This window comes from Herpailurus yagouaroundi, unplaced genomic scaffold, assembly GCF_014898765.1.
Source record: "Herpailurus yagouaroundi ecotype Mexico unplaced genomic scaffold, PumYag 163, whole genome shotgun sequence".
Taxonomy (NCBI): Eukaryota; Metazoa; Chordata; class Mammalia; order Carnivora; family Felidae; genus Herpailurus; species Herpailurus yagouaroundi.
Window position 1 is genome coordinate 33,977,635 of NW_024412404.1, and position 22,771 is coordinate 34,000,405.

General features: G+C 45.2%; 1 protein-coding gene across 6 annotated transcripts in view; it reads right to left on the reverse strand.

Moving 5' to 3' along the window:
* Positions 1-2,154: 2,154 nt before the first annotated feature.
* The window catches only part of MYOF (myoferlin), a 153,246-nt gene continuing 132,629 nt past the window's right edge, over positions 2,155-22,771 (reverse strand). For 5 of the 6 annotated variants that reach the window (XM_040485881.1, XM_040485884.1, XM_040485883.1 and 2 more), the window contains 11 exons: positions 19,840-20,010; positions 19,129-19,277; positions 17,001-17,140; positions 14,803-14,891; positions 14,631-14,726; positions 10,784-10,925; positions 7,960-8,059; positions 6,619-6,809; positions 4,654-4,763; positions 4,123-4,270; positions 2,155-2,720 (listed from right to left, as the gene is read on the reverse strand). In XM_040485881.1, coding sequence (XP_040341815.1) covers positions 2,682-2,720; positions 4,123-4,270; positions 4,654-4,763; positions 6,619-6,809; positions 7,960-8,059; positions 10,784-10,925; positions 14,631-14,726; positions 14,803-14,891; positions 17,001-17,140; positions 19,129-19,277; positions 19,840-20,010 — 1,375 coding nt within the window. In that variant the 3' untranslated portion in view covers positions 2,155-2,681. Of the gene's footprint in view, positions 2,721-4,122; positions 4,271-4,653; positions 4,764-6,618; positions 6,810-7,959; positions 8,060-10,783; positions 10,926-14,630; positions 14,727-14,802; positions 14,892-17,000; positions 17,141-19,128; positions 19,278-19,839; positions 20,011-22,771 lie in introns of those variants that run through there. The other variant, XR_005793567.1, reaches the window with a different exon arrangement.

Genomic DNA, 22,771 nt, shown 5'->3' on the forward strand with positions numbered 1-22,771 from the left:
ACCTCCCAGCCTTGAGACCCCTACTTCCTTCTTTCTCGGCCTTGAGGAGGTAGCAGATAGTCTTAGATCTTGCTTTTCTCCTATTTGGTGAGTCTTAGAAGGAAAACAGTCGGCTTTTATCTGCTTTTGGGACTAGAACATCAGATTTTTACCCATCTGATGTAATACCGAACGTCCATGCATCGAGTGCCTACCGGGCCTCAGATATTGTAAAGGTACTTGACACACAGGATTTCATTTAGCCCTCACCTTAATCCAGTGAGGCGGGCACTATTGTTCCCAGGTTGCAGAGGAGTCTGAGGCATGACCAAGGATACAAATCCAGGCCTGCTGCTTCATGGCACCCTCTGTCCTAAAGGAGCTTACAGTTGGTTGTGAAAACGAGCCACACCTATAGAGCTATAAGGTGAAACAAAGTACGGCAATATTTGTCAAAGCTTGATCCCTTAGTTTTAGGTAAAAAAAATTGTTATGAACCTCCAATGTTGATTTACTTTTATAAATGACTTAAATATGCCCAAATCTAAATCTCACGTAAACTCCTTATACTGCTAATATTTTGATGCCTCTCCTTATAGACACACATGTATTTGGGGGCTTATTTTATATTTGTATTGTGATTTTTTTTTTGTTTCTCACATATCAGCATTTTCCTATGTCAGTAACAAAATTTTAAAAGTTGATATGTTTTCATTTGTGCACCAATATAGGGATTGCACCATATATTCAACCATTCCCCTGTAGTTGGGCATTTAGGTTTCTGATTTGTGCCCTTAGAAAGCCCACTGTAATGTGCCATTTTTGTACATGAACCTTTGGCTGTCTTTCTGATTATTTCCTTGGAGTTAATACTCAGGAGTGAAATTACCAGGTCAAAGGGCACAAACATTTTTAAGGCTTTTAAACATATCTCCAGGAAGGTTGTACCAATATGTTTGCATCTGATATCGAAGGATCACTTTGAGGCCTAGGAGGTGTAAGAAGTAAGTGGCATTTGAACAAGAACTTCAAGGGTGGGCACTGCTCCCACCAGTGCAGGTGGGTGGAGGCGTTTCGGGTGGGAGATACCATCGCCAGACTCAAGGGACAGAATACAAGGCGCCTGGGGGAAGGGTGAACATTCTGATTTAGTTAGTGCTCTGTCAGCCATTTTATGTATTGAGCACACTAGAATGTTAAAATTCTGAGAACATAAAATGCCCAAAATATGAAACAACTCGGCAATAATGTTAAGATAGTCACCACTGTGGTATAATGTTGTCTAAATGTGCAAAAGTATCACCATTATTGTACCATTTCTTGCTCCCCTTGGCTCTGTGTTTCGAATAGAACTATCTGACGATGTCACTGTGGTCTCAAATATTATCAGGACAATGTTCTAGAAGGCACGCTGTGTTTGGTGTTGGCATGGAGCCACACTGGGTCACTACTGTCATTCGTCACCTGACCATTCAGCCCTGTGCTCCCCTTGATAGCCTTCCCACGGTGGTATCATGTTGTGGTTAAGAGAAGTGAAGAAGAAACCAGACTGCCTGGGTTCCAATTCCAGCTCTACCATTGATTGTTTGTGTGGCCTTATGCAAAGTACTTAACCTTTGTGCCTCAATTTCTTCAACTGTAAAATGGAGTTGATATTATCTACCTTTATAGGATTATCTGGAGGATTAAATGAGTTAATAAACATAAAGCACGTGAAACAATGCTATGCACAGAGTGAGGACTTTTTTTTAATTAAAAATATTTTTTTTATGTTTTATCTATTTTTGAGAGCAATAGAGACAGAGCATGAGCAAGGGAGGAGCCGAGAGAGAGGGAGACACAGAATCCGAAGCAGGCTCCAGGCTCCGAGCTGTCAGCACAGAGCCCGACGCGGGGCTCGAACTCACGAACCGTGAGATCATGACATGCCGAAGTCGGACACGTAACCGACTAAGCCACCGAGGTGCCCCCAGAGTGAGTACTTCTGCTAACTGTTAGCTTTTGTGATTTATTATATTAGCCTCAGTTTGGCCCACTGGCTAGGATTTGGCAACACACATATATAAAAGGTTTACAGCCAAGTGGGATGCTGTGGCCTTCCATCTGCTGAGACCCAGAGGACTGGAAACTGCATCCTTCCCAACTCAGCCCACAGCTACAATAAACAGCTATGTGTCAAAGGTGAAATGTTTTTATTTGAGTCCATCACAGAGGTTGAATAGAGTCTCATGACATTCATCCGTAGAAAATATCGTAACAATGGCTGCAGGCATAAATAAGAATTACTCTAGCTATGCTAAATATTTTATAACGCAGAGTCCTTTTTGTTGATTACAAATAAGCATATGAAGTTAAGGTGCAGAAATTTTTCCACTTTGATTTCAGCAGTTTCTAAAAATTGAATTATAAAATTAAGGACACGTAAAAATGATGCTTTTTTAAATGGAACCAGCCACCTTGAAAAATATCCTGAAAAACATGGTTAAAACTTTTTAATACTTCACAAGATAAGAAAATAAAAATGTTGCTTGTTGGCCTGACTTTCCAGGACCTAGACCCTCCGGGAACTGATGGCCTCGGTGAAGTAATGTGACAAGTCACGGCGATGTTGTCTCAGACACAAAATCACTCTTGGTTTCGGTCCGTAACAGAGACAGGATTCCCTCATTGCTGGATGACTTGAAAAGAAGCCTTTGCTTTCATTATGCATTTGGCCTCACAATCTTCATTGACAAATAGTTCTGAAAAGGAAACAAAAATGTTAAAAAATGTATATATTTTAAGTCAGGGCTTCTCAACATTGGCACTACCAACATTTAGAACTGCGTGATTCTTTATTGCTGGGGACTGTCCTGTGCATCGCAAGACGTGCAGCTTTCCTGGCCTCTGTCTGCCTGATGCCAGGGGCACGCGGGCACCCCTAGGTGTGACAACCAAAATGCCTCCAGACATTGCCGAACATCCTCCTGAGGGCAAAATTGCCCCCAGTTGGGAACCACTTGTTTGAGTCAATAAAATCTAAATCAGTAAAAATAACTGAGGAGTTTTTTTTTAAATGGTCAAGACAGATTGGACTACTTATAACTAGAAAATTGTGTGTGTGTGCATTAACAAACAAAGTATACTGGGAAAAAATAGAGACTTAAAATCTCTGCTGTTGGGGTTGTGACTATGCCACCCTACACAAAACCAGCTGTATTATTACTAATATGAATCGAAGTAAGGGTCTTTGAATGCCTGGACTATCCCTTCTCCACTTGGCAAAATGGGCTTAAATGCCCCCTCCTTGGTGAAACCATCCTCAGCAATGAGGTCCTATGATACTCTGTTCATATGTCCATAATAGCTTGCCTTTCATAGTAATTGACTTGTTCCTATGTCTGCTTATCCTCAGGCCATGAACTGCTCATGGGCAGAAATCATGCCTTGGTCATCTTGACATCCCAATTCCTAGCCTGTAGTAGATGTTCAATAAATTCCTTGAATGAAAGAATGGAGGTACTACTTCTAGGCACACTGGCAAACCTCCCATTTAGACTCCCATTTATGACTGAGGTGGTTAAGAAAACTTAAGGGACAGGTTATGTGATGCAGGCCTTAAAGAACAAATAAGAAAGTTTCGATAGACACGACACAGGCAAGCGAATAGCATTGGCAAAGGCATCCTGTCAGGTAAGGGCAATACCTGCTGGGGGTTGGGGGAACTAGCTAGTTTGAGTGAAGTTCAAGATTAGTGTAGACCTACAATGAGCCCATACTGGGGGGAATCTGTGAATGCTAGGATAAGGAGTTAGCTTACAGGATGGTTTGGACCAAGGAAGTGTGAAGGCAGGAAGATCAGTCAGAAATGCTGGCTATTGTCCTGGTACATACTGCTAAAGGTCTGAGGGGTTTCTCCTAGAATTCTTGAAACCAAAAGTTTTTTCTTCCAACCAGGAAGTTCTGCCTGTAATTATGAAACCCTAAGAATGTCATGCTTATCACAACACGCATTACTGCAAAATTTCCACATGTTGAAGGGCTGCGGCACCACAACCACGAAGTAGGTCAGTCTGCTGAAGAGCAACCAAGGCCAGACCCAAGTTAGATGACAGACTGTGATTCACACACAAAACGCCAAGACGAGAGGCCAAGGACTCGCACCGGTAAGGAGTACAGGAGCACGGCCACGAAGAGCAGCAGGATCAGCAGGATCAGCAGGCCAATGATGACCCACTTAAATCGGCGCCACACGATGAACTTCATGGTCTTACACGGGTTGGTGAACCACAGGAAGGAGGTTTCTGGCCGGCTGCATTGCAAAGAAATGGTTTTACCTAGCCAGTTCAGGTGGGACAGGAATTTTACCTCAGAACCTAACACAGTTTAGAGAATAATTAATAAATAACATTTATAAAGTCAAGAAAAGATATTATTCCCCTTAGTTGGCTGAGAAAGATTCTTTAACATTTTATAGCCTCCTAAGATGCCGAAGATACTCTGCACTTTGGTTTTGTGGGAAGGGACAAGGGTTAAAATGAAGCCAGATCACCGGGCTCTTCCATCCCCCACCCCCATTAAGTACAAAATTAAGACAACAGTGAATCCAGTCCATTAAGTGCATTGGAAGGGGGGCTTTTCAGACTGCAGGTGTTTGGGGATCAGACGTTGTGAAGAACAAAGAGGGCCTCTCACTTTGGTGGGTCCAGCTTGGGGTTCATGTTGGGTTCATCCCGTCCCTTCCCGGCTGGCCTCTCGTCTGCCTCCTTCTCATTGAGGATTTCCAACGTCATCTCCACTTTCCCCTTCAGTAAAGCAGAACAGGTTAAACACATGACATCACGTTTCACAAATATTTTCACTTCAACCCAAGGAGTATTCCCTGAGCAATGATTTTTATTCTTGTAAAACAATCCTTAGATTGCCTTAAATTTTCCTCAAGAGATTTCATCGCATTTCCTCTTCCATGTGTTTCTGAACCGACTCCTTGTGGGAAACTGAGAGGAAAAGTTGCTTTCCCTCCCCGCGGTCCCTGCTTTTCATTCTCTGTACCCCATCATCTAATTCTCTCATAGCCATCTCCTTGCCTTCTCACACACTACCCTTCGTAACTTTATTTGGACCCAGATTAACCTAAATACTGCTAATACCAATATCTAATACTTCTTGAGCATTAACTGTAGGCTCCCAGAGAGTCCGCATGCTTCCTGCTTAACCATGGTAGCCCCACTGCTTGGAGCAGGGCTGACACTTCATGGGTACTCGATGCACACTAGCTGAATATATGAATGAATGAGTGAACGAATGAATGCTGCCTTCGTGTTTTTACAGGTTCCTAAGTGATGCACTGGATACTGTTTAAGCCTTCTACGTGGATAATCTCATGTAAGGCTCACAGCAACCCTATACAGCAGGTACTGCTATTTCCTTCATGTGCACCCAAGGACACTGAAGCCGAAAGACGTCTAGTAAGTTGCCCACTTCTATGGCCAGGCTCGTAATGGGCTTTCTAGGACCCCAGAATGCCCACTTGGTCACGGCAGCCTAAGAACCCCCAACCCCAGCACTTGGTTAGGGGGTGGAGCCAAATGACTCCTATGCTAATGAGTCGGACAAAATGAGGTGTCTGCCCGCAGCAAGTTGCTACGTCTCTCCAAGCCTGTTTTGGGGGCTTTTGTTTTTGTTTTACTTAGTTCAGCAATATTTTTTATTCTTTTGTTTGATAAAGAAAACTTTAAAAAATTTTTAACTGAAGTATAATTGACCTATAATATTATATCCAAGCCTGTTTTTTAAATCTACAATTTGGAGATAATGTCTAGAACGAAATGAGATTCTGTGTAAATTACTCTGTAGAAAACAGATAAGTGGTTTCCTGGGCCAGGGGTGGAGGGGATAGTAGGCTGCAAAGGGCACAAGGAAACTTCTGGAGCAGTGGGAATGTTCTGGATCCTTGATTCTGGTGGTGGCCTCTTAAGTGTCTGTATCAGTCAGAACACATGGAATTGTGCACTCTACATGGGTGTGGTTGATTTTATGTAAATTATACCTCAAAGTTATTTTTAAAAACAAGATTTGAGCATAAAGCAGTCACTTAGCACGTTGTCTGGCTCATCATCAGTGATCTAAAATGTTAGCTGTTATAAGAATGACAATAATACATGATGAAATAGGTAGTTTTTGGTGACATGGCATGGTAACCCAGACTTCTGCTTCTCTACCACAATCTATCTTGAATTCTCCAAATTGTAAGTTATGGCCTTCTTGTTCAGTGGATGTCAGGGCTCCCTGCTTCTTCCACCTTTTTAAAATTTACTTTTTTTTAAACAAGAGTTTGAGTTTGAAGTTCCCTTTCCTGTACTGAATTGTACTGGAACTCTGGATAAATTAGCCTTCTCAGGGAAGGAGGGTCCTAAAGAAATATGGTGCAACCACTTGGGCTCTCAGCTTTTTACCATTCCAATCTCTCCACTTTCCACGCAACCCCAAACATACACTCACGGCATCTACCACCTTCTCTTGTAATCCCAGTACAAACCACTCCTGTAGCTTAAAGCCCCATCAATGTAGCACTTCTTTATCTGGAGTAAATCGATTGATAGAGGGCAAAGCCTGAATGATGAAAGAAATAAATGACCCCGAATTGGGAAATACTCATACAGCCATCACACGGGAGCCATCTTTATCCGCAAAGCATGGCCACCATCCTTTCATGGACTTCTGCTCAAACAGTGAGGCAGTTTTTGCTTTAAGGGGGTTCATGGCTTTGAGGTCTGGAACCATGTCCAAATTGCATTTCTCTGATGATTTTGCTGGAATGATGGTGTGGTGCAAATCAAGTTCCAGGAAACCTAGCCAAGGAAACAATTAAATCCACATAAGCTTCCACGGATCAGCCGTTGTTCACAAGTGAACACAATGTTCTTGTCGGAGGAGAGGCACACAATGATCTTGAGCAGGTGATGGGTGAGTTAGAGAAAGGGATCCTGGTAGACATTTAAAATTCCTTCCAGATAGGATGGAAAGTGGTAGAGAAGTGTCTACCCACCACTCTGCATCTCACAGAGGTTGACACGGTTTAATTCTCAAAGATACAAACATAAACTGAGCTCTTCTACAAGCTCAAAATAATTAAACATCTATAGACTAGACTAGACTAGACTAGACATCCACTGAATGCAAATTTGAAATTTGCTCATAGTGGTCTCAAGCTGCCCTGAACAGAGGCACTGTGAGTGGTCAGGCTCCTTGTGCTGGTTTAGGAGTCATACCTTGCTGACAGGTGAACACTGAAGCTTTACCTTCAACTGAGTGGGGAGTGTAAATTGTTTGGGGGAAGGGCCAGAGAACCCCAGGGGGAAGGCAAAAGCCTGTATTTAAAGAGGGGGAGGAAAAAACAGAGCTGGCCAACCAGGCAGACCCCGGGCCTGGGAAAGTAGAAATCAGAAGAGCATTATGCACTGGGGGTGGGGGTGGGGAGCATGTGTGCCAAGAAAGGGAACATGGTGGTGGTGGGGGGGTTGTTTAGTAAGTGCCTTTAACCACAGAGGAGGATGGACCTGGGGGAAGGAACAATGGCTGATGACATTAGGGAACCTCAGTAATCTTGGAGAGCAGCATGGAGGAGGGAGCCAATTCCGAGGTGCTGAGGAGGTAGAGTGGGTAGTTTGGAAGTGGAGGCAGGGGTGTGGGATCCCCTTGTGAAGACAGGATTTGTGTCTTCATGGCAAGACAGGAGCTGGTGCAAGAGCCTCCTTAGGGGCCCTTGAGAGTAGATGGGGCCTGCAGAAAAGGGTGACGTTCACTGCAGGAAATTCTCGGAGGACCTGGGACAGAAGACAGGCAGCCCACACCACCCAGGGGACATCCAGGCAGTGAGTGTGCCCCAACCCTTAATTACCCACAGTATTGGAGATTTGAATAATTGACTCCAAATTTTAATTGATTTCACTAAATCAAAGTAAAATTTCTTAGAGAAAAGTATCCAAATGTAAGTCCTACCCAAATAGTCATCCAGAGAAAACTTGTCATTATCCCATATCTGAATGATCAGCCTGGGTGGGACCCGAAATTCAGTTTGGTCAATACTCCAGAAATGCTCCTAAAATGACAAGATAAACAGAAAAACCAAATGACACCACTGAACTCTGAAACCTTCCCTTTGGGCCCCTCGAGACCCCAGCATCAGGGCATGGGGCTTTTTCGCTCCTTTGCATCCCACCTCTAACACCCCTTTCCCTTGCCCTCACCCCTCTACCCCATGGTATGGAGGGCAGCCGGTCTCTCCTGGAAGTCTCAAGGCCACCAGCTGGGTGACAAAAAGGTTGCCCCAGGCAATCCCCAAACAGAAGGTTTCCTGCCTGCCATGTTCCTATCAGCGTGACTTCCTGCTGCCATTCCTGGGGTTTGGGGAGTGATTATTTCTGCTTCCCCACCCCGAGACCACTAGGCCAGCTCAGACTAACAGCCAGGCTGTCCGAAGCCAGCCCACAATATCACCCACTGGGGTGTCACATTTGCTCGGTGACCTTCTTCCCACCCCATGTGGGTATCTGAGCACATCATTTCACATGATGGTGAGGAGACTGGGACCCAGCTTTCTCCCTTTTCTCAGTGCAGGTTTAAAATGTCCTGACATTTTTGGCTTTTGACAATACTGCTGTTTGTTACACGCTGCGGTCAACCAAGACCCCCGGATTCCTCGTTCTAAAGCTGGGTGGAGGGAGGACTGGGTAAGGGTCCTCTAAGTTCTCACCTCTGGTCTCTGCCTCTGCCCAAACAATATTAGCCAACCACAATAACACCTCCACAGCCTAATCACACCTACGTAATGGGAATCCCCCAGTGATTCATGAATTCGAAGAAAAGATGGTTGGATTGTTTCTTGTTTTTCAGATGACATTCCATGAATGTTGCCCTTTGCAGGGCTCAGGGGGCCTGGCTCTGAGGGGCTAGGAAGCTCGTCCTGGCCCCACTGACTGTCCTGTGTGGGGTCAGGCTCCAGGTGACACTCAGGGCGCTGAGGGGTCCAGCAGTAGATGTGGGTAAGTAAGAAAGGCCTACTTGACCCTAAGTCCCTCCCCTTCTCGCCAGTCTGCCTCACCATCTGGAAGTGTGCAGGATTTGACATCTGGTTGAACTAGTAGGTCTCTAGACAGTGCCCTTTGAAGGCATTTCTCTCACTAGGCACAGAAAAACGCTCCCCACAGTGTCAGCACTGAGCAGGGCCAGCAGAGGGACGGGTCTGGTTATATGGGACATGATGCAGATGCATTTTGATCAGGTGTGGGGAGAGAAGGTGAGCAGGCAGAACTAGGAAAAGTTTATAGAATGTGGGGGACAGGAATGGGACAGGGGACCCATAAAAGACATCTGTTATTATTGCCTGCCCAGACCTGAGGCCTCCTTTTTGGAGGAAAAAAAAAAAAGCATCCAGATTTTCCTTGGGGACTGACCTCCAGTTTGGGAAGAACTAACTCCATTCCTAACCCCAGAACCAGTCAGAGCACTGCATCCCCAGGCCACATTGGTTGGTTCAGGGATGGGAACGTGACCCCAAACAGGCAGAGGCACTGAGGCCCAATTCCAGAACTCTGGTTGGCGCCACTGGGGATTAGTTCTTCTCTTTCTGCTGAGGTTTCTGGGAGGGCAGGAGGTGGCTGGGGCTGCTGGCAGCCATCTTGCCTCCACCAGAGAAGGAGGGCCACAGGAGAGGACAGAGAGAGAGGGGTGGAGAAAGTGAGAACAATTTCTAAAGACATCAGTTCAACTTGGGATCCAGGCATTCCTAAGCCAGCCATCCCTGGACGTTTTAGTAATGTGAACCAATAAATCAGTTTTTTGGTATAAGCCAGTTTGAGTTGAGTTCTGTAACTAGAGTCTTATCAACCACGAGGGCCCTGAACCCTCAGGGAAGTGCTTCTGAGGGAGGTAAAACAGATGCTGAGTTTTAATAAAGAAGGTAAAAGGAAAATTTCACCTACTTAAATTTTTTTTTTTTTAAATTTTTTTTTTTTTCAACGTTTATTTATTTTTGGGACAGAGAGAGACAGCATGAACGGGCGAGGGGCAGAGAGAGAGGGAGACACGGAATCGGAAACAGGCTCCAGGCTCTGAGCCATCAGCCCAGAGCCCGACGCGGGGCTCGAACTCACGGACCGCGAGATCGTGACCTGGCTGAAGTCGGATGCTTAACCGACTGCGCCACCCAGGCGCCCCTACTTAAAATTTTTTTAATGTTTATTTACTTTGAGAGAGAGAGACAGCAGAGAGTAAGCGGGGGAGGGGTAGAGAGGGAGACAGAATCTGAAGCAGGCTCCAGGCTCTGAGCTGTCAGCACAGAGCCTTCCACGGGTCCCATACCCACGAACTGTGAGATCATGACCTGAGCCAAAGTCGGATGCTTAACTGACTGAGCCTCCCAGGCACCCCTAAATTTCACCTACTTTAATATTTCACCTGTTTGGTTAACGAGTCAAACAGTTCTGCTTATCGTGGGAAGAAATCAGTCTCCCTGTGATATAAAAACACACTTAGGTGGTTGCCTATATTAATACAAGACCCCCGGATCTACCCTTTACTAGATCTTTCACCCTGCTGCCAACATGTTTGGGAAGGACCGTTGTGTTCCAGATACTTCCTAATTGCACAAATAGCTGTCCTAGCTTTGTGAGCCTGGGCAAGTATCTGCACCTCTGTGGGTCCCAGGTTCCCCGTCTGTATCACGAGAGAGCTGGACCCATGACCCCTAAGGGGCTGAGCAGCTCCTACATGCCCTGTATCTGTCCATGACACCCACTTCCCATGTGCCTATTTCAGAACTCACTTTTTTAGCAATGATACAGAGTTGTTCAGCTGGGAGGTAGTCAAACGGGAAAACAAATCTCCAGTTAAAATTCCCTTCACCATCCAAGGACCTGTAATGGACATCTGTTTTCTGTTTGTTTTCTTCACTGCCAGGAATCCAGCTGAAAAGCAGAAGCAAACAGACTTAGCTTCACGGGATTGACAGGTAATCTAGCCACAAAACTGTGCAGTGATTAAGGAAGTGAAGGGCAGAAGAAATTAATGCACTTTTCTTGGGTGGGTTCCAGTTATCTGCAGAGCTGGGGGTGATTTATTAAGGGGAGGCGCTCTGTTGCATCCAACACAGGTTGTAGCCAAATAAAATATAATTCCCCTAAAACCAAAAGCAGGAAACCCTTTAGACTTCAGTTAACAGGGATAAGGTGACATTTTCTGGAAAATATCAACAACTTCTATTTTGGGAACGCTGAGGCTTGCTGGCTATGCTGCTGGTCTTTATAACTATAACTCATCAGTGTCTGTCATCACTGCTGATAGGCTTAACGAATATGAGTTAGTTCAAAATTTTAGCATTTCCTCTTCCATATTTCATTTAAGCAAACAAAACAGGCATGACTCAAGTAATCTTACAGCTTCCTTTTTTTATTATTCTTAAATGCCCTATGATCACATTAACGAGACTAGCAAGGGAGACGTAAGCCAAGTTATTTCCATCTGCATATCTCCGAAAATTCACTTCCATAAACAATTTAACATCTTAACTTTTGACATCGGAAAAGTTTCCTTTGCCTTGTGGCTGGCATGTAGTAGGTCCAGTGAAGGAATAAATGAATGAATGAATAAAGGAATGAATGAACACACGAGGGAGGAAACTGTTGTCATATCTGCCGGCTGTTGGGAGGGTGTGTGTTTTAGGAACCATGGGAACGCTGGAGGTTAGCCTGGTAAAGGGGTAGAATGCATGGTTCTGCAGGCTGACGGCACCTAGAATCACAGTGGAATCGACTGTGCAGTTTTTAAAAAATACTGATGCCTGGACCCCACAGATAGAGATTCTCAGTAGGAGGCAGGCCTGGCTATGAAATCTGCCACTTCACGTTCTGGGCTTCATCTCCCATCTGTAAAATGTGGTTAACAATCTGTGCTCCCTTCACTTGGTCGACATGGGGACAGAAGGAAAGATCATGGCTTAGAAGGGCCAGAACGGGAAGAGGGATATCCTTAACTGTGTTACGGATCATCTGCTGTGAACCAGTACTAATTAGCATGCCTTGTTTTATTCTTCCCAACAATTGCATAACTATCTCCATTTTTACAGATGAGAAAACTGAGGTTCAGAGAGAATAGATAACTTCCACAAGGTCATACGGCCAGCAACAGACAGAATTAAGTCTTAATTAAGAATTATGAAACCTTTGTCGGTCTGACTCCAAAGTCCAGGCCTGTCACTCTGCCTCAAAGGACCATGGAGACTAGAAGGTCACGTAAGGTCACCTGCTAACATTAGATCCTATTATTAGTAGTGGTATTACTAATATCATTCAACTACAATAGTTGTAGTTTTTGCTAGTTAATTAACTGACTAGCTAGATGAGTTGAAAGATTCCTCTTTTTCACTTTTAAGGTTTTAAATTAACTTGCTGAACAGAGTCCACACTCTTTGGCTAGGATGTCAATGGCTTCGCTTCCTGATAACATCCTGAAAGTGCTCCCGTCTTCCTTCCCCAGACCGCTTACCCTCTGAAGCTCTTCCCGCTCTTTTTTTCCTGAATCTTTTCACATTTAATTTTAAAAAAAAAATTTTTTTAACGTTTATTTATTTTTGGGACAGAGAGAGACAGAGCATGAACGGGGGAGGGTCAGAGAGAGAGGGAGACACAGAATCTGAAGCAGGCTCCAGGCTCGGAGCTGTCAGCACAGAGGCCCACGCGGGGCTCGAACTCACGGATTGTGAGATCATGACCTGAGCCAAAGTCGGACGCTTAACCGACGGAGCCACCCAGGCACCCCTCACATTTAGTTTTAAAAAGGAATCTTTTCACATTTTTTACTTTAAAACAAGTTGAACTACTCCATGTATTTGTGTGCATATGCGTATAACTTTGTGTGTAACACCCACATGTGCACGGTGCTAGGCATGCTATTTACACATAATTCATCTTTTCACATATAGTATTTGGATTTTAATTGCAAATAGGACATGGTACTTTCGGTTGTGCTTTTATTCTTTGATTAGAAGAGTTTTCTCTCAGTCCAGTATTACCTGAGTTTGTTTCCGTGATTTGAGAAAACAATGCTTATGAGAGTCAAATAAATTTGCATATATATAATTAGCTAGGATTAGTTTTCCTTGGGGAATGGTAATAAGTTTCTGAAATGAGAAAGAATAATGAAGAACTTGATGAAACATTCCTTGTTTACAGTGAGCTCAAATGATAGTAATTATGTCTTCAACAAAGTTTTGACTGAGGGCCACTTGGGATCGTAAGGGAAACTTTGTTATCACTTTATGAATGCATTAAATTTCAACAAATCTTATCTTTCACATATCAAAGAACCAAACCTGGTCTATGTGGAATAGTAGTAATACTAGCTAACTTACACAGTGTGATAGTTCATTTTTTGTGTCAGTGTGACTGGTCACAGGGTGCCCAGATTAAACGTTATTCTGAGTGTGTCTGTGAGGGTGTTTCTGCATGAGGTAGAATCTGAATTGGTGGACTCGGTGAAGTAGATTTCCCTCCCCCGTGTGGGTGGGCCTTGTGCAATCTGTTGAGGGCCTGAAGAGAGCAAAAGGCAGAGGAAGGACTCATCCTAAACTATACCACGGGCTTTGCTGGGTCTCCAGCTTACGGATGGCAGAATCACTTCTTAGCCTCCATTATCATGTACGCCAATTCCTAATTATAAATCCCTCTCTCTCTGCCTCCCCCTCCTCCCTCTATACACACACACACTCACTCTCTCTTGCTCTCTACTTGTTCCGTTTCTCTGGAGAACCCTAAGACACCCAGTGTTTACTATCTGCCAGACACTGTCCTAAATGCTTTGAATAACTCAATGTTCTGAATATCCCAGAGCAGTGGGTTCTATCATTATCTGCCTTTTACGATGGGAAACAGTGAGTTTACTAACTTGCCCAGCTGGTAGGAAAAGTACCAGGATTTCAATCCAGGTAGTTTGGCTCGAGTCTGGCATTTTAATCATCTATGCCATTTTGTACTCAACATCTTTGATCCAGGGCATAACATGAAACTAACATCAACATGGACTATTTGGAATTGAATGATACGAGTAACAGAATAATGAACAGCTATGACACTTCACATGTTAGATGCAGGCATCCCATAAATGCTGGTAGAATCAATGATTTTTTTTGGAAATATGCTAATGTTTCCTCTTTCCCATGGACTTTAGCTGCTGGTAGTAAAATATATACAAAGTGAAATTTAACAAGCCTTACTTGTGTTTCTAGGGCTAGTTACTCAAGGTATCAAAAAGGAATAAAAATGAACTGACTAAAAAGAATGACTAAAGAGCTGACTAAAAGAATGACTAAAAGGAAATAATAAGTCGGCTTAATAAACTTAACTCATTTTCTTAAAAGAGAAATGTAGAACTGCTTATCAGTTCCTATAGTTTACTAGATTGCTCATAACCAAGATCCACAGAGATTCCTCTTCTCTTTCTGTTCTCTCTCCCTTTGTCCTGCTGGAGTTTCCTGAGCAGATTGCATTAATGGAATAGAAGAACTTCAAATAACCAAGGATCCTAGAATGGACACCTTTCATAATGATGACTCATGAAGGAGAGCATCTGTTTCGTTCCTTGAGTCTGTCAGAGGCAAACTAGCATGCTAAACTTACCCTTTGACATAGATGTCACTCATTTCCTCTCCTGTGATGCTTTTTTCATCCAAGAGAACATCCTTGGTATTCCAGATGATCACACGCAGGTAGTACCTGAAAGGAGCACATTTTGAAGGTGATTTTGCACCCAGACCGCAGTCCGATAGAGCAGGGTCTCACGGTTACTTACTTTTTGGCTTTCCGGGGGGTGATGTTGAAAGGAGGGCCTGGTGGTCCCAAACTCTTGGGGAAAACATCCACCCACATCTGAAGTTTCCCCTAAATCATTTAAAAATGAAAAGAGAAATTAAGTTATATGATGAGTGGTGAAGCCTATAGCTTTCTTTCATGTCTTCTAGGTGAAACTGTTTCTTTGGGCCTGCTAACTATTAGTCCACATGGAAGGCAAAAAGAGTAGAGTAGGAGAGCGAACCAAGAGAAATCATCCCTCTTCAATGGCATTTAGGGTACCCACTTCCCACTCTCACCAGAAACCTCTGATGACTGCATGCGCCCACTCTATCATCGTCTGAGTGTTCCCTGGTTAATGAAGGGGCTTCATATCACTAACACCTCCCCCCCCCACCCCAAACATGCTCACATACCCTCTTACAATGACTAAAAGTTGAGTCCCTCACTCAGAACTCTATTCGTCACATTGCCTACTTGCTATCCCAGTTTTGTAACATCCAAGGGTTTCTCCACTTACCTCCGGATAGAAAATCAAAATAATGTAAAATGGTATTTAATTTGTTAAAGAAGGACTTGCAACGTGGCACGTTCAGAGTAAAGACCCAAACAACGACAAGAACATTACTGTTCCCCAAAGTTGAGGACTCCCTGCTATTGGCTGGCTAGTGCCCACCACCTGGGAGGAGGCTCGCAAGAAGGGGGAGGCTGAAAGCCCAACTGACCCTTGTGGTGCCATCTTGGTGAGGTCCCGAGCAGGTCTTCCCCTGCCACAGACCAGGTCCATCTATCTGACTAGAATGTTCTTCCAGATGGGCTAGGGGTGCCATTAACAAACTATATCAACCCCATGAAGCAACTGAAATTTCACAAACTGATTTCAGATGTTTTGTTGACTCTGCCTTCAGACTGGTCTATAAGAAGTTTACCAAGGAAACTAGATTGGCTTCCTAATACGCTATGATCAAAATGACTTAACTGGAACTCTTAAAAAGGATATATTTTCCTACAATCCTGGCTCTCTTCTAACTAACCTCTAGGGTTCAAGGTTCTATAATACATCAAGCATGATGCAGAACATGAGGCATTTGGGTGTCTCCTAAGACCCAGCTATAGTCTGTCCAGTTTGGTAGGTAAAAGGGATTGAGGGAGGGGTGTAGGGGAGATGTGGATTTTATTTGTAATTACAAATTTGTAATTTCTTAAGACTTTATTTAAGGTGTGGGAGGAGAGAGAAGAGGAGGAATGGGCTCTTTGCGGGAAGGAATAATAAGAAAAGGAAGAAATGAAAATGTAGAACAGAATAAAAGCAAGGAGTGAGTGACAAACTAGTAAGCCCAGGGCACCTGCGGCCACTTTTTATAGATAAGCTTGTCCACAGTTGTGTGGGGTCAACATGATTTGCATCCATTAGATTAATATTTCTTAGTGTGATTTCCTGGCCACCTGCATTAGAACCCCTCCAGGTACTTGTTAAAACTCAGATTCCAGCCACCCCAGACCTACTGAATCCAAATCTCCCAGGCACATTCCAGGACGCTTCCTTGTAACAAGCTTCCACCCGGATCATTCTGTCATTTGCCATGTCTCTCCTGGTTTCTCTGGAAACTGTTCCCCAGATGCTGGAAACTAATTCTCCCCCATCATTATGCATGTGGTCCTGTGATGAGCCATCTTGTGCACTGAGCCCAGCTTCCTCCCTGGCAATTTGGTCTCAGAGAGTATCGCCTCACCCAGGTAGGGCCAAGTACAGTGCTTCCCCAGACCCCACCTGCTTGGCTGCAGCTGAGTAGTCCAGTGGTGGAGAGTTGGGCCAAGTTGGGGCAACCAATCCCTTCCACATTTGGAAGTAGATTGGGGCTACATTATAACATGAAAACCTTAGAAACTCTTTACAATATTCCGATTCATAGGAAGGGGATCACAGGAAGTGTGTAGAACAACAGAAACTCAGAGAGAGAAACAGTAAGAGACAGGGAGAGATCCTGAGCCATAGTCACCCTCCTGTCTGGATTTAGTGAGCTACCTGGAAATTCTGACAATTTATTTCCCCTTTGGGATAAAGCTAATCTGAGTTGCCCTTCTATTTCTTGTGTATCTAAAAGTGTCCGAAAGAGATAAAAGAGGCAAATCTGTGTCAGCTGTTGCCACTGCGTTTGGGATGTGGAGGATGGGTCTTCAGACGGAGCGTTCTTTTACCTGGGAAATGTTCGGCTGGAAGGTGCTATGCAAAGTCCTCGTTTCCACGTGCTCAGGGACCAGTCCCTGAGTCCTGAGGATGTGAAGGGCAAGACGCTCGTCGGGGGCCCCCAGGTGCTGGTGCAGAATTTTGTTGGCCTCTGGAATAGAAAGTGGCATTGAAACAGTTGCCCTGAGGGGCATGTATCCCTTCCAACCAGACTCTGCAAACTGGACAGGCAGGGCCAGTGTGCGAACTTTTGATTTGTGAAGGAGTCATTGATAGTAATAGCTCTTGACCATGGGCCCTACCCCAACCAGTCTCACACCTGACCTGTGGGCTGCCAACACCAAAGGGGCCAGAACATACCAGAATGTGTAAGTAAGAGCAGCCTGTATCTACTTTTCTGGCAGAGGCTCACAGCCAGATTCTGTTTCCCAGCCTCCCTTGCAGTTAGGTGTGGACACACAACCTAGTTTGGCTAGAATGTAACACAGGTAGAAGTGACACGTGTGTCACTTCTAGATGGGACACAATAAAGCCCTCTCGTGAAAGATACTCTATGTGCTGTTGCCTTTTGGAGGCAGAAGAAACAGCAACCTTAGGTGCCCGCGTTGAAGAATGGCAGAGCTGCAAAACGCCAAGGGCTTGTTGCCTATCGGAATACCTGTTGTGAATTTCTGAGAAGTAAACTTCTATTGTGTTAAGCCGCCGACATTTGGAAGTTTAATTGTTATAGCAGCTAGCATTACTGTGGCATTTTAAAAACAGTCCTCAAATTCTCTGACACTTCTCCCATGAGAGGTTGGGTCTATGTCCTCTTCCTTTGAGTCTGGAGACATATCTGACCACTGAAGTGTGGAGAAAGAATGCTGTGCGACTTCTCAGGCTGGGCATACAAGGCCACGTGACTTGTGGTTGGTCCACTTGGGATGCTTGCTTTGAGGGAAGCCATCTGCCCTGGAACGAGCATGAGTATCTAGAGATTGCTCTTCTGGAAAGGCCTGAGTAGGTGCTCTGATCCTTAGCCCCAGTCAAGAGCCAGCATCAACTGCCAGCCATGTGTGCGAGCCATCTTGGACATCCAGCTCCGTGGAGCCGGGATGCCTGTCGCCTGGCCCCTCCCCCGACATCTGACAGCAGCCAAGCACATGAGGTACTCAGATGAGAACGGCCCAGTGGGTGAGCCCGTCCTGACCTGCAAAACTGGGAGCAAAACAAAATGGACATTTTTCAGCTGCTAAGTTTTGGGGTGATTTGTTAGGTAACAATAGTAATTGGAATGATCGTTGTGACTGAGACAGTTTTGGGGGGAGTTTGATTATCTGGGGGTACTCTTAACTATGAGGCCACATTGCTTGCCAGTTAATTCCTTATCCCTTTTGCAGAAGTCCTCTTCAAATGGGAAGACAAAGCATAGTTTCTTACAATGTCAGGAATAAACAGTGCAGGATCAGGAAGGCACCTTCACCCCCGTGTGTCTTTATTCAGCCTTCTCTGGGTATCCTGTGCACCCTTCAAGGCAAGCTCCACTGCCACCCCCTCTGGGAAGCCCTCCCTCCCTGCAACACTGTGAATAATGCCACAGCTCTTATGCTCTATTAAGCTTATTTCAGGCTTTGTCATAGCGCAGCTAGCTGGCTATGTGTCAGGACCGATTGTATTATAAATTACTGCTGGAGAAAGAGCAAGACCCCAAGCTCAGACGTGAGCCAGATGTGAACTCAGAGGAGTCCTCAAACAAACCCCCTGCATCCCCGAGCCTTCTCAGAGAAGGGCTGGAAGAATGATGGAATCAGCCTGGAAGAGAAATTCTTGCACTACCATCTGAGCACTTTTGAGCTAAATTATGAGCTAATTATGCACTACATAGAAATTAGTTAATTACTAGAACTTTGTGTTCAAAGCTCCAGTGGCTATGACCTAAAAAGGTCAAGTGAAACCTAAGACAGACAAGAAAATGTGTACACTTTGACACTTGACAAGACAGCAAAACCCTGCTATAATGGGGCTTTTGTTAGATAGTCATGTGTGCGGAGTCTCCTGTGGTATAATTAGGGCACTGCTCTGCCCATCCCCCTCCCAAAGCAGACCCAGCAAAGTTGCTATACTTTGTAACCAGCTTGCAGCCTATGGTTTTGCACTTACCAAATTCATCCAAACTATAGTCTCGACCTCCATATCTGATTCTACTTCCATCTTCGGAAAGGATGGGTGGTGGGAAACCTTTGAATCTGGCTACATTTTGAAGCAACTGTGTTGGTCTCAACTGATCTCGCCAGGTATTTACTCCAGAACTGTGAATAACAGTCCACACTCAGAGTTATCACGGGGCAGAGAGGTTCTTCTTGGATTCATACACATATACTCCTATTTATTCTTACAGGCATCCCCATGTAGTGACGGAGCAGGGAATGGGCTCTACCCTTTGGCTTTTGCCTAGAAATCTATTTCAGAGACCTAAAATCCACAATTACTTTGGCCCCGGCCAGTTAATCCTTTTTCTCCCCCCTCAGTTTCCTCCTCCATCAAAATGAGGGGTTTGACTGCAATCACTGTAATCGTAATAGGCAAGCTCATAAACCAGAAAACGCAAGCTGTATCTCATTAGATACCATAGAAAACACTTAGGGAAAGAGGGACATCACAAAATTGATCGGGGGGTGGGGTGGGCATTGCCCTGGACTTGGGCAATGCTGTGGCCCTATTCTCCCGAAGATAGTCCAGTTATTAAAAACAGTATATATCTGAGTCAGAGTGGTTCAGTGAAGTCAGGCACAGAAGTAGGGACCCAAGGCTTCCCCAGGTATTGATGTTAGATGGGACAAATTGTCTACTTTTATGGCCAGGACAACTTACACACAGTATTGTTCAGGTATGCCGCAGTGGGACCCAAACCGGGAAAGGAATCGATTTTCCAGATCGATAATTGTTTCTCCCACCTTTTCGTCACGGGTAAAAGTGTCGTAATCGTAGACAGAAATTTTCAGATCTTTTTCTTGAGGTAAGTAGCAGCTGAGCTCATACATTCTAAATAAGCAAATGCAATGTTAGAATCTCCATGATTCTATCCAGACCTCTCAAAAACAAAACAAACAAATAAACAAAAACAAACAAAAAAAATCCCAGGGCTCTGGGGCACCTGGGTGGCTCAGTCTGTTAAGCAACCTACTGTTGAGTCTGGCTCAGATCATGATCTCACAGTTCATGGGATCAAGCCCCGTGTCAGGCTCTGTACTGACAGTATGGAGCCTGCTTGGGATTCTCTTCCTGTCTCTCTCTGCCCCTCTCCCACGCGTGCTCACATACACACGCTCTCTCACTCTCAAAATAAATTAATTAATTAACCCCCCACCCCAAATCAAGGCTTTCTGCAGAGAGTCCCCAGGCGGTGACTGTGGCTGCTGGAGGAGGACATGGTGACTGGGACAGCCAGGTGGGTGGCAGTGGGTAGGAGCACTTGAGAAGCAGTACGTGTTAGAAGTAAGAATAATGCAAGGTTACATGCTTGCTTAGGGGGAGAGCTTGGGTTTAAATACATATGTCTGAATCCTAACCCTGCTGCTTACTAGCTGTGGGACCCTAGGCCAGTTACTTGACCTCTCTGTGCTCAGTTTTCTCATCTGTAAAACAGCGACAGCAATACCTACCATCCCATGTTGTTATAAGGGTCAGGCAAAGAAATGTTTAGAAAGCACTTGGCATGACTGCATTGCTGAAAACCCAGTAGCTGTGATGTTAAAAAAAAGAAAGAAAGGAAGAAAAGAAAACCACTTGTTTTGGAGTTCCTCTGGTCAAACTAAAGGCTTTGAGAAGTCCTGCAGCTATTATCTGTTTTCACCCAGGTGTCTTGGTTTGACGAAGGAATACTTTTTTTCTTGGAACACCAATTAACATTCTATAGAAGACACACATTCTGTTGAACATGACCTGGATGTTGCTATGATGTGACGGGAATATACTGAACGATGGCTGAGCACACACGAAAGGTTGCCCCTTTCTGAATTCCTGTCCCAGAACCCCTGAGGGTCTCTGCTGAGAAGAAAGTCACCCCCTAAGAATCAGCCTAGGGACCAAGAGCCATCCACGGGCCTGCAGAGGCGGCATCTCCTTTGAGAGGGGGCTACACACACACACACACACACACACACACACACACACACACACCGGGCACAGATTGGCTGAGCACAGCCTGACAGCGTCGCTTCCTCCCGGGGGGGGGGGGGCAGGGGGGCTCCAAGCAAGACTTTTCCTGCCACTTAATTAAGCCTGTGCTTGGCTCCTCAGAGACGTGCGATTCAGACAGGGCCGCCTTTCTCCCGTGAAAGCTGGCTTTCCCCTGCTTCCCTGTCTCCCTCACATGGAGCCCTCCTTCCTGCCCTGCGTGCCTTTTCCTGTCTAGACCTCAGGGCTGGATCAGCGGAAGAAAAGGAAAATGATCATATTGCCGTGCCAGAGGATTATTTCCATTCCCTGGCCCCGGCAGGCAGCTTTGGGGTGTGCGGCAGCGTGTGTGTGTGTGTGTGTGTGTGTGCGTGTGCACGCGTGTGCTCAGGAGCTGAGTGAGAGTGCGGTTCTGTGTGCGTGTGTCACAAGGTGTGAGTGTGTGTGAGGGAGAACAGTGCGTGCGAACCTGAGAGACTGTGATGAAGACGGGTGTGTGTGCACACATATGGGCGCACACACGAGAGAGCGCGTAAGGACGCGAACCAACAAACGAGTAGAAAAGAGGAGGATGGGCAACATAATAAAGCCAGAAATTAAAATATAGGCCACACATCAAACAAGAACAAAGTATTCTCCCGTTTGGCAAGGTTCTGGGAAAATAACACTGTTTTCACAAACGTTTTGTACAAAGACCATTTATTCTACAGGTGGTGGCTTTGCCATGAATATGAAGCATTACCAAGGGTGTTGGAAAAAAGCCTGGGGCTTGGTCAGGAATTCCTACCTAAATCTTGGCTCTGTCATGTACTAGCTCTGTCGACAGAGCTCTGGCACCATGCCCCTCCCCTGTAATGTGGGGCTGCTGACCTCTGCCCTGCCCTGCCCTGCTGATAGGCTGACCATGGAATGAGATGGTGGCAGCCACAGAGAGCCTCACGTGGATACCACACAGATGCTACGGTCAGATGGCCTGGGTTCGAAACCTGACTCCACCTCTTGCCAGCTGGGCACATTAGACTCTTCCTCCCTGTGCCTCAGTTTCTTCTGTTGTCAAATGGGGATTAACAATAGCACCCCAGAGTTGTGAAGTTGAGATGTTTCATATAAATGTCTCCGGAGGGTGCATGCACCCAGGAAAAGTTCAGCAGTTATTAGCTTTTATTAAATGTGGATGCAGCTGGTAGCTAAAAAATCCGGGTCCTATTTAGAGGTGACTTGGATGTGCCCTCCCCTTGAGAAGGACCTCATCTCCTTGAAGAGATAGATCGGTGTAGCAGCCCAGAAACAAGTCTGATGTGGTAACGGTGGAGAAACTAATGCTTTTTTAAGAGTCTTCAGGAACAGAAGACGGAGGGGCATTTGGACCCCACCATTTTCTGCCCCCTCCTCAGTTTTGGTAACAGGCACATTAATACATTCACTGGACCAAAATAGTGGAATTAGAATGTCCCAGAGAACAAGCACAAAGTGGATTCGGGGAGTGAGAACCAACACGTGGCTACAGGTGAGTCACTGCCCGTCCTTCTGGTCTGCAACCCACAAGCGTATTGGACTTCTGGGTCTTGTCCCCTCCCCCTTCCCGGGGCCCTGGCCCCCTTGACCTCCCAGGCTCAGAGCAGATCTC